At 43.6% G+C, this 12,057-nt stretch overlaps 1 protein-coding gene across 2 annotated transcripts in view; it reads left to right on the forward strand.

Annotated features, from left to right (window-relative positions):
* PBX3 (PBX homeobox 3) overlaps positions 1-9,203 on the forward strand; it is a 239,424-nt gene extending 230,221 nt beyond the window's left edge. Inside the window, exons 6-9 of one of the 2 annotated variants that reach the window (XM_033191235.1) lie at positions 2,483-2,648; positions 3,903-4,015; positions 4,811-4,900; positions 7,655-9,203. In XM_033191235.1, the coding sequence (XP_033047126.1) occupies positions 2,483-2,648; positions 3,903-4,015; positions 4,811-4,900; positions 7,655-7,747 (462 nt within the window). In that variant the 3' untranslated portion in view covers positions 7,748-9,203. The remainder of the gene's footprint in view (positions 1-2,482; positions 2,649-3,902; positions 4,016-4,810; positions 4,901-7,654) is intronic. The other variant, XM_033191245.1, reaches the window with a different exon arrangement.
* The last annotated feature ends 2,854 nt before the right edge of the window (positions 9,204-12,057 follow it).

Below are 12,057 nucleotides of genomic sequence, written 5' to 3' on the forward strand. Positions count from 1 at the left end.
GTAGTTCAGAATAAAGAGAACTATATACCCATTAGGACTATCCACCAATGCAGGCAGGGATTTTGTGAGGTAGTGAGTACCATATCTCTGGAGATGGAGAGATCAGGGACCACAAAGAAAATATGGAGGAGGTGGCACACGCTTAGAGGATCACCGGACTTCCTCTTAGACCTATTGAGTTGGAGGTTGTGGCAGAACAATTTATATGGAAATCTCTTTAAAAATGAGAACTCACTATCTTCATAGATGATATGGATAAGAGATGGAAATCTGGGAGTCATCCACACAGAGAGGATAACTGAAATTTTGAATATGGATAAGGTTGCTCTAGGTGCAAGAGAGAAGAGGGTCAAGAGCTGAGTCCTGGAGAAAACTTCTCTCTCTCTCTCTCTCTCTCTCGTATCAGGGAAGAGCAGATGTTGGAGGAGAAGGAGAATAATGTCACATACACCATGTAAGAGCCTGCTCTAGGCAAGAGGGGTGGTAATTACAAGTATCAGACACTGCTGAGAGGTCAAACTAGTCAGAGAGACAAGGCCATTGGATTTGGGACTGGTGTCATGCCAGTATAACTACTTCCCTCTACCACCTAGCCCTTGAAATTGTTCACATTAAAATGAGAAAATGTATGCAAGGTGCTCTGCATAATGGTCATTCACCAAATGATAGTTATTAGAGCCACTCTATTTGATATGAAGAAAAGAAGGGATACATACAGTCTTCTAGGGGGAAAAAAAGATGGTGGGACAGAAACAGCTAGGAAGTGCTGATCTGTAGCACATTTACTTCCTAATGGGCTTGGCTTGTTTCTGTCCGACGAACCTGTGCTCATGGTTGCTGCATGGGTCCTCGGCAAGTATGCCTGCGTGTGTGTATGTGCATATGTGTGCACCCCATGGCCCCCAGGATGGACAGCATATGGTCAGTAGCAAGGCCAATGTTGTCTTCCTCACGTGGCTCCGTTGCCAGGGCTCTCTGCTCCTTCCAGAAGGATGAGTGCCATAGGTTGAAGAATGAGAATTCTATTTCCAAAGCAATTAAAGACTTGGCAGAGATGGTCAAAAGGGGTGCCCACAGTGTAAATTGGGTTGGAAGGCTTCAAACTACATACTACTCCTTATGTCTCTTCAGGGCCCCTATGAATAGCTGTTAGGAATAATACCTTCAGGGGCCGGGCGCGGTGGCTCACTCCTGTAATCCCAGCACTTTAGGAGGCCGAGGCGGGTGGATCACGAGGTCAGGAGGTCGAGACCATCCTGGCTAACACGGTGAAACCCCGTCTCTACTAAAATTACAAAAAATTAGCCGGGCCAGGTGGCCGGCACCTGTAGTCCCAGCTACTCGGGAGGCTGAGGTAGCAGAATGGCGTGAGCCCGGGAGGCGGAGCTTGCAGTGAGCCGAGATTGCGCCACTGCACTCCAGCCTGGGCGACAGAGCGAGACTCCGTCTCAAAAAAAAAAAAAAAAAAAAAAAAAGAAGAAGAAGAATACCTTCAGGGTAGAATAATGATCCCACCCAGCCTGATATCACAGCAATATGCCCCTTTGACAGATTATTAAGAAATTATTGAAAAGTATTTTTAAACTGTTACTTTAATAAAAGAGAGGTCAGATCCTTTTATATAGTGAGTGGGTATGCTTTCTTATAAATTGCTATGTGGCTTTTAGCTTCTTTATATAGCTCAATTACAGGTGCCTAAACACATTGTAACTCTGAGCCATGATCCTGGGGCTGAGTTCTGCTCTCCTTGAAATGTGATGAAATCTGCCTATTGCCAAGATCCTTTGTAGAAATCTCTTCCATTTGCACCAGCTGACATGATAAGAAGTTTGCAAAGGAAATAAATATCTTCTACCTGATGACATTAGAGTTGCTCCTCTGTGTTTGCATTTGACCTGATTGGAATTACTTGAGTTTTCAAGTTGTGACCTTCCCACATGTTAACTGGCAGAGCTTGAGCAGCCATCTTGGCAGACATGCAGTGTTTTCTAAGGCAGAAGACAAAGGGTTTTTTCATCCATTATTAATTGATGTTACTCTTTTCAGCAGACCAAACATGATTCTACTATTCAGCTGCCAAAATTATTCTAGACCCAAAAAAGAAGAATAAGTTGTTCATGTTCAAGTATTTCTTATTAGTTACCTAACTTAGCAAATATTTCCTTCAGCTTTTCAGCCTGAGTTTGGGGGCCTGACTATTTATATACTAATCGGTATATAGCAGTTGGATGTCTTTTATGAGCAGTGCTCCCTGCCATTTTGGTATTAGTGTGGCCAACTCTAAGGAAACGGTGTTATTCCAAAAGAATGTGAGAGTTTTTCCAAAAGAGAAAATAACCCCTAAAACCATAATGCATGATCCATAGGATGTGAGGTTGCAGGCTAGGAATTGTGTGGTATTGCATTGGTGTCCGACAGGTATTATTGGATTTTGATTATTTCTTTCTCTTCCCCTTCACGTCCATGTCCCTGCAATTTGTAGGTATCCAATTGGTTTGGCAACAAACGAATCAGGTACAAGAAGAATATCGGCAAGTTTCAGGAAGAAGCCAACCTCTATGCTGCAAAGACGGCCGTGACAGCTGCACACGCAGTAGCAGCAGCTGTGCAGAACAACCAGACCAATTCGCCCACCACACCGAATTCCGGTGCGTACTGGGGGCTTGCTCCCCAGCTGGCCCAGGCAGCCTTATGCCACAATGCCCTGTCCCACAGGCCAGGAAACAAGAGCCATACTGAGGACAGAGTGGACTTAAAAAGGAAGATTTATGTTCAAATGTAGGCTTGTTCTTGAGATGGGTGAATGAGTGGAAGGCCAGAGCCTGTAAACCCACTCTTCACAGTGAATGCCACTCACTAGTAGATGATGGAACTTTTACACTTAGTAGTAGCTTTCAGTTCAGCAATTAGGCAGAGTGCTCTCACTCATGACTATTTTAGCTATCTCTTTCCAGTTATCACTTTAGGGTCAGTAGTGGTCTGTGGAGAGTGAAATAGCAGAAGTGGGAAATGCAGCAGTTGCTGTGCATGAGGAAGCTGGAATGCTGGAGAGAAGTGCAGCAGTGCTTTCTGCCCAGCGCCTCTGTCCTTTCTCTGCCTTTCGGCAACATTGTCTGAGCAGGACTGATGGCATGCTCAGCAGGTGGCTAGCTGTGAGGGTTATGGTGCTTAATACACGCATGCAAGATTCTTGGATCCTTGTCTGGTACATTTTGGCTGCATTTTATGTGACATTTGTGAGAGGGTTAGAAATACTTTAAAGTTTCGGGGAACTTGAATAACAATGAAAGATGTGCAGGTAGTCCAAACAGATGGACTTCAGTAGCAATTCCAGGGACTTTTCTGAGAAGGTCTCTTAAATATATCTTTAGAAGTTCAGAAAATAGGGGATTTTTTGTTTGTTTTGTCTTGTCTCCTCACCCCCTAGTTCTTTTTAATGGCACATAAAAACAGGTGAAAGAAGAGGGAGGTATATGCATAGCTAAGAAAGAGTTCCTGGAAAAGTCTTTTCTCTGGGTGTCTGTCCACCGTGACAGCCTTGTTGACAAGCTCGTGTCATGACTAAATCCTGCAGATCAGTGGAAACAAGGGGAAGGGTCCAGGCCAGCTGCTGGGTGTTTTGGTTTATTTTTTTTCTTTTTAATTTATTTTGATTTGTCTCTTCATTTTTGGTTTTGTTTTTTAAGTTTGGGCTTCCCCATTGATGGGACTTCTCCTAGATGTAGAGTGACTCACAGGACCCAACTCTCTGGAGTTACTCTCCATCCTCTTAGATCTGGAAATGCTTTATGTTGTGCACAGCCTTTCCCTTCTGTACTGTTTCTCCTCTCCCTGCCTCTAGGTCTTTGAGGATTATGTGTGTAGCTCTCTGTTATTCAGCTACTTAACTCTTTCCTTTCCAGGTTCTTCTGGTTCTTTTAACCTCCCAAATTCTGGGGACATGTTCATGAACATGCAGAGTCTGAATGGGGATTCTTACCAAGGGTCCCAAGTCGGAGCCAATGTGCAATCACAGGTAGGAGAGATGCCCCAGAGGGGCCTTTCTAGCAGGGTAGGGTTTGGGCTCAAAACTCCTTCCTCTGACCCTATGGAAGTGGTCTACACATCCATGCAGAACCTGTGCTGGGTGCTTCCAAACAGGACCCATCTGCCCTACCATTTAATTTAATGAGAAGTCAAGTGAACAGTGACTTTTGATGATTCAAACCTGATAAACTTTGTGAATGCATTCGGCTCTGGCTTGAGCTCATGGAGAGGGGTTGGGTGCATCTTACTTTTGTCACAAAATAGAACAGAAAAATTGAGTGTTCCAGTGTGTATATGGTTTAAGAACATGTTGCTGTTTCATTTCTTAAGTCAGAGTATAAAATCTGAGTTCTTAAATTATAACTCTATAATTTCTACTCTTGTCCTCTTAATTGAGAACAGAACTACTCATATAGTTTTTATACATTTAGGTGTGTGTGTATGAGACATAGAGAAAGTGAGAGAGAGAGAGAGTTGAGATAATTCCATATACACAATTCTAAGTAGGTTTTCACCCACAGCCACATCCATTTGGTTGCTGTAGATGGAAAGTTGCATTGCTTGCCATGAAGATGTTATTGTTTGGCTGGCATGAAAAACAAAGATTTGTGAGTTTAAATATGCAAAGAATGGTTGAAATTCTGCCAGTCACATTTGATTGATAAATTTGTCTTTCATTGAAGATGTTAAACCCTTGTGGCACACATAATTCAAATTATTTCCTTTTGTAAGTGATGACGTTTTAATAGATTTGAGATGATGAATTTTGTTTTGTCTCACCTAGGTGGATACCCTCCGTCATGTTATCAATCAGACGGGAGGCTACAGTGATGGCCTTGGAGGAAATTCACTGTACAGTCCACATAATTTAAATGTGAGTACTCTGGGGAGCCAGCTGTAGGAGCACAGTGTCAGGTAAACAGTGACTAATAAAGAAATTAATAGCCATTTGACCTGCCTTCTCATCTTATTGGCAGGTAGGGAAGGCAGCATCTTTGCTGCACTTTTATCTTAAGAACCTAAATGCTTGATGCCACCTGGATACCCTTAGAAGTCGTCATAGATGCCCAAAAGTGGCTGGTGTCCTGTCATCAGCAGGGACTTAAGCATCAGCCCATTAAGATGCCATTTCTTACCATCAGTGCTGTGTTGCAGGGAGACAGTAGAAAACAGGTCATTTATCTTAGAATCAGGCAGCAGGAAAAATTCCGAAGCAGAACTCAGGTGAAGGTGGTAAGTTTGGAGACTCCCAGGCAGACCAACAAACCAAGCTAAACAAATAATTCTGTTATTAAAAGCATCTTGCTGTATTGTCAATGTGGGATGCAAAACATATTTGACAACTTTAATTATGGAGGAAATGATTTTAACTTTTGTAACTACTTCACTACAACTTTACCTTTCCCTCCACTGACATGGATGGAAAATGGCAAAACACACAGCTCTGGAAAAGGGGGAAGGGGCAGGGAGGCAGGTCATCGTGGTGGTGCTGCGGGGTGTGGTGGATGGAGTCTGGGGTTCTAGACTTAGGAAGGAAATTAACTGCCCAACTCACGGTAGTAGACTCAGGAAGAAAATGGGCAAAATTCTCCCTTTTTAGGCCCTTGGCTTGCTATGAGAGTAAATATTAATGATTTAAAAAGTGATTGAGGATGTTCAATTGTAAAGGGAAAAAAGGACCATTAAATACTCAAATCTTTTACATTTGAAATGTCAAATCTTTCTTTTTGGGCTTATAAATAACTCATAATAACCCACAACAAACCATATAAAAAGCCTTTTAGTTGCATTTCTCCTTTTTCATTTAAGTGTTTTGAAATGCTTCAGAGAATGTGCGATATCCTTATCAACATGATAAAATATGAAACTGTGATTGCCTGCAGCATTTTACAGACATGAATTCCATCTTCACTGATGAGGCTTGATAAGGCGCTGTTGTATAATACAGTGCATAATCTCAAACCACCAGAGTAAGGATTAATTTATTTTGAAAAAAAAAGAATGCTTGCTGACAACCTCTCCTCCAGCTGCCACGCTGGGTAAAAATATTGTACATTTGTTGTTTATAAATTTGGATAAAAGAGGAATGATGTTTACTTCAGATGGAATATCTTTAGACTTGTATCTGTGTGAGAGTTTTTCTTTTCCTGAGTAGATTTTCATACCTGACGGGGGAAACAGCTTACCTTTTAGATAGAGAAGAGGATTTCTGAGAGTCCACCGAACACACACGGGCATGTCATTAGCCAACCTGGCACAACAGAGGCTTTAAAACAATACCACCATAGCTTTTTTTTTTTTTTTTTTAATATTGTTTTGTTTTGTTTTTCTTAACCTGAATTTGGTATGCCTCAAGCCTGGAGAATCCTCTTCCCTTAGGCTCTGGTCATCTCTGTGGGGTTGTTAGGGTTTTCCCTCCCTTTCCGTGGGTCGTGGAGGTAGAAAAGGTGCTTTGCATGCCGAACTCTGCAGTGAATCAGAAGACAGGGAGTTCTCCAGGAACTGTGATTATGGGAGAAGAAACAATGGCTGCCACATGCTCATCTAGGAGCTATATCCAGGCTGGGCAGGGACTCTAGACAGAGTTCTCAGCAGCCTGGCAGCTCAGGCCTGAAAGAGGACATTTTGGATGGACTTGAAGAGGAAATTGCAGGTAGATGTGAGGGAGGCAGGAGGCACCTTATGATCCACCCTGACATTGGTGTGGGGGGTCCGGGTCTGGGGGCAGCGTGCAGGCAGAGGGTGGTTGGTGCTGCAGGCACTGGGAGCCAGCTCACCCTCGCCTCTCCAGAAAGGCCTGCCCCGTCACTTCCACTCAGTGTTCCCCAACTCACGAGGCTGGCACCTCCCTCTTCTTGACTGACATAAAAATATGTAGCGACAAGCTGTCTGCCACAGCAGAAATCTGATCAGACATTGATTTCAGCAATTGCCACTATAGGCCAAGACATGAGGCAAATTTGTTTCTGAGTACAGTTATTGCTGCTGCGGGTCTGAGGCAGGAAGGGCCAGCAGCATGTGGAAGGCAGGAGCAACATCCCAAATAGCAGCCTCGGCCACAGATAATTGGAATACAGATTTTAACAGTGTGTGCTGCTCTGCGGCTCATGCATTTTCATTCTGGAAGATCCTATTTGGAGGGAAATTCTGGCCTTCACTTTCCAAGGGTTACAGTAGCTAGCTATCAGGCGTGTATGGAAAAAGGGTGGGCAACTGCTTCTCTGTGGAAATGATGATGAAGCCGGGGTGAAGTTTAGACTTCACGGAGCCCAGGCTTTTGCTGAGGCATTGCATTGAGCTTCTCCACTGCTCCCTTCTTAAGAGATTCCTTTTGAGACACTGTAGTTTTACCAGCAGATCAAAGGCCAAGCTTGGTGCCAGCATGGGCCTCGCTGAAGCCCTTCTTCGGCATGTTGATTTATTGCCAAGTCTTTACTTGATGGGATGGATTTGTTTTACATGCATTTAATCCCACTTTAACACATGCTGCCAACTCCTGCCACAGTGGGTTTAGAAAATACATTTTGCTAATGCATCTCTGCTCTCATGTTGTCATCCGGGTGTTTTAAATTGGGGAGTAGAATTAATATGTAGACGTGCACCCGTTGAACTGTATTTCTCCTTTCAGGCTAATGGAGGCTGGCAGGACGCAACAACTCCATCTTCTGTGACTTCTCCTACAGAAGGCCCAGGAAGTGTGCACTCGGATACCTCTAACTAATCTCTGGCCACACTTTTCCCTGAGCTGACATGCCTTGATAAGTGCATTCAGAGCAATAGGAGGAAAAGGAAAGCGTTTTTGTAGCCCACCATCTACAGCTTTACTGTAAAACCTTGTCTTATTAGAGAACTTGGTAAATCTGTTTTTTAAGGAATCATAATCATTTGTATTTATACTTAAAAACACACAATGTTAAAAAAAAAAAAAGCACTTTATCCAATTAGGCCAAGATTTAACATTGTTGACAGTCCTGTAGCTATTTTATCATAATTTATTATCAATATTTTACATTAATGGTTTCACAGTTGCCAATTACTTGGCCTTAAGGGTAAAAAGTACAATATACACTAAACCTCAATCGTTAAAGCAGATGCAAAAATTAACCTCACCTAAATTGAACTTCTTGCATATTTCCATTACTGACTTGGATTGTCTTACTTTCATATCACTAATGGAGTTGGAATAAAGAGCTGTTTGGCTATCACTGTTAATGATGGTTGTGTTTAAGAATCTTCCTCGTCACGTTTGTGTTCAGATCTCTTATGTTATAATTAGATCAGAGACTGGTAGCATCGTTTCTCTCTCTGAAAGCACCAGTGCCCAGAGTCTGCTCGGTAATAAAATTATGGATCCAGATTGTTCTGAGAGACGAAGATACTTGCTGCTGATAGAGGTGAAAACGAGATCGATCCGTCTGGGGTTTTACGGTGTGCACTGGGTGCTGCATAGACTTGTCAAGGTTTGCTACGTCCTCTGGGCATCCGCAAAAGGCCCTGCTCTCTGGAGTGTTGTATATAGTGTAGCAAAAGAGTATTTATACATCCCACCAATCAAAACACAGCTTTATTACCTCATGCGAACTCATACAAACCAATAGAATTTCAACATGTTCTGTAGCTTAGAGTGCTCACTTACTACCTCTGAACAATACTCACGCTGTAGTTTGTCTCTTTCTTATCTTTTTGCATCTTGTAATTAACTCTTTGTTTCCCTTCATAAAATGTAATGTACATTGTAATCTTTTAAAAGAAAAATCAGGGTTGCATTTGCAACTTTTAAAAAACCGAGAGTGGAAACATTGGGTCTTAATTCAACACAGGATCAGTAAAACTGTTGTAAATACTGAGAAACATTTTGAATGTTCTTCATCTTACTACTAATCCATGCAAAAAAAAAAAAAAAAAAAGCAGCGACTAATTGTGATGCATTCAGATTTCAGTATTCAGTACTGTATATTTCACCCTGTGTAATGGGGCCCCCCTCCTTTCTCTTTTTGTATTGTATGCGATTCTGAAACTGATTGAGTCATGAAAATAATTTGTGGCGGTGATTCTAATGTATTAAAAACGTTTCGTGTTCCTTTCTAACTGGATTACACCCTGGATTGAAAAAGTCTTCCTCGTGGTAGTTATATGTAGTTTCAAACATGAATAAACTTTTTGCTTTCATGATTAAATGTTGATGCAGTTTCTTACTTCACTATTTGAGCCAGCAAAGTGCAGGGAAAGGAGAAAGTGCACCCAGCACCAGGCCTGGGAGTGTGACTGCCTGCCTGTCGGAGATGACTCTGAGATGATGGTGGGGCTGGGAGGGAAGGAGCAGCTGCTGTTGAGTGTGCAGGCGTCGTGCCACCTACTGAACCATCGTTGGGAGTCCTCACTTGATCCTGATGTGCTCAGTAACACCGCAAGGAAAACTCCATATTCATAGATGAGGAAACCAAAGCTCAGAAAATTTAAGCGAATGCCAAAAGATCACAGACCTAGGACAGCAAGGGGTCACACCTTGAACACAGGTCTCTCTGCCCTCAGCTCACACTCTCCTGACCTAGTGATGCCTTTGGCACTTGTTAGATGGATTTTTTTTTTTTTTTTTTTTTTTGAGATGGGGTCTCACGCTGTCACCCAGGCTAGAGTGTAGTGGTGTGATCTTGATTCACTGCAGCATAAAACTCCTGGGCTCAAGTGATCCTCCTGCCTCAGCTTCCTGAGTGGCTAGGACTACAGGTGTATACCACCATGCCTGGCTAATTTTTCTTTTTTGTAGAGACATGGCTTGATATGTTGCCTAGGCTGGTCTCAAACTACTGGCCTCAGGCAATCCTCCGACCTTGGCCTCCTGGAGCTCTGGGATTAACAGGTGTGAGCCACTGGACCCCACTGAAATTTTTTAAGTTAATTTGTTTTTTTTTTTTTTAGAGATGGGTTCTGACTGTGTTGTCCAGGCTGGTCTTAAGCTTCTGGGCTCGAGCAATCCTCCTGCCTTGGCTTCCCAAAGTGTGGGATTACTGGTGTGAGCCACTGCATCTGGCACACATTTGCTTCTTCAACTTTAACTTCTTTAACTACAGTTAAAGACTAAGAAAAGTTTGGAAAGAATGGGCCTCAGATGCCATTGAGAAAACAATCTGTGCAATATTCAACATACCTTTTTAAACTCTACATTTGTAATCTTGTAAGACCAATTAAAAATCTTTTAACTGGATTTAACGTTTGTTTTCTTCAAATTGTTAGAAATTCCATATGTTTACATATACATCTGTCACTAATATCTAAATCTTTATAATAAAAGAGGTCAGTGGCAGGTAATTGGCCTGTTTACTATATCTCAAGGAAACTGACTCACAGGAAATCAGATTAATGTTAATTAGTTGCAGCAAATTGTCTATGATAAATACAACTGTTTGACTCTTTCAGTTGGTAAAGCCAGGCCAAACAAGGTCTAGGGCCACCATTCCCATTAATCTCCAGGCAGTTACACTATGAGGGTAAACTTTATCAAATAGATTGCGCTCCAAAGCTGTCCTCCCTCACTGGGTGCTCAGCCTGCCTGTAGGAATTGCTCCCATGGCTAAATAGTTATTTGCATGATTCAATTAGCTTGTGGGTCAGCCTTTCTCATCTTTGTAAATAAAACAATATATGCTATGTGGTTTTGCAAAAATATACTGTGGGAACATAACACACAGGCGCACCCAAATTCATCTTTAACATCCCAAAGCAGACACTTCCTTGGAACTGCCTTGAGTCTCACCTTGGACCAGTGTGTGGAGAGAAGCACAGGCCAGTGCTTAGAGGAGATGCACACGTTGACTAGCAACCCCTGAGGGAATTACGGGCGTCTCCGTTATCCTAGGGAGGCTGAAATGAAAATAACAATGTTCTTCCTATGTGCTGTGTTAGGAAGCATGTGCACGTTTTCTCTCTTCACTCCTCACCACCTCTCTGGGAGGACAGAAGCATCCTCACTTCATAGGTGAGGAAACTGGGCCACCACACAGGCCCTCTGGCCCAGCCTCTGGTGTCCCCTGGGGTTTGTAAAGCGCTCCAGACATGGAGACTGTGCGGGCATGTCTCACTCCAAATTGAGTGAAATCAGTCGTTGATTTTAATAGATTTTCACCAGGTACCTTTTCTGTGTCAAGTGGTGGGTTAGAGGCTAGACTCAGAGATGAGTAAAACCAGACCCCACCCCCTGACCTAGCCCTTCTTGCTCAAGAAGCCAACACTTAGCGCTTCGGAAAGCCTGGTGGGCTTCTGAGCCCTGGGACTAGAGAAGTGGGGGTCCCAAAACCCATTACAAGATCAAGGAGAATAACAACAGGAAACTGCCAGAAATACCCAGTCACGGGCGAAGGGGCCTGTTCACATACCGCTCAATGCACAGGAACCCGTGTGCTTACTTGAGAGTACATGTGTGTTCACAAGCATGTGGGGCCCAAGGGCCTGCGCAGCTGTCCATGTGGGGATGGGTACCAGGCTTCTGCTTGGGTGCACAAGTGGTGTGAGTCTCTTAAGTCTATTGGACCAGGTGACCTTGCAAACCAAGTTAGGGCTGTTCTGTAGCCCCCAAACAAAACAACGCCCATGTGCCATTCCCTGGCCAGAAGTAGGGGTGGGAAGGGGTGGCATTCCAGAGAAGTGAAGAAGAAACGTTGGGCTGAGTCTCCCAGGCGGGGTGAAATGTGTGCTGGTGCCAGGAGAAAAGGTCCTCCCCTCTGGGCCGGCCCCCCACCAAACACCTCCCACACAGTATCTCATTTAATGCCTGTGGAACCCCACGAGGGGTGCTATTATCTCATTTTCCCATGGGATTCTGGGGCTCAAAGAAGCAACACCACCTGTCCAGGACTGGGGTTTGCCCTGCGAAGTCCCCATGTGCCACATTCAGCAGCCACTAGTATCAGACAGGCTGTGGTGAACTTGGGCCATCCAGTATGAGATCCCGTCTGGGGGATGGTGACCAGGGAAATCGTCCCTGCTTGTGACTTTCCTGCCCATGCCTCAGTTGCCTGGGCCACCTGAGTGTGG

This window comes from Trachypithecus francoisi, unplaced genomic scaffold (genome assembly GCF_009764315.1).
Source record: "Trachypithecus francoisi isolate TF-2019V2 unplaced genomic scaffold, Tfra_2.0 Contig01585, whole genome shotgun sequence".
In the NCBI taxonomy this organism is placed as follows: domain Eukaryota; kingdom Metazoa; phylum Chordata; class Mammalia; order Primates; family Cercopithecidae; genus Trachypithecus; species Trachypithecus francoisi.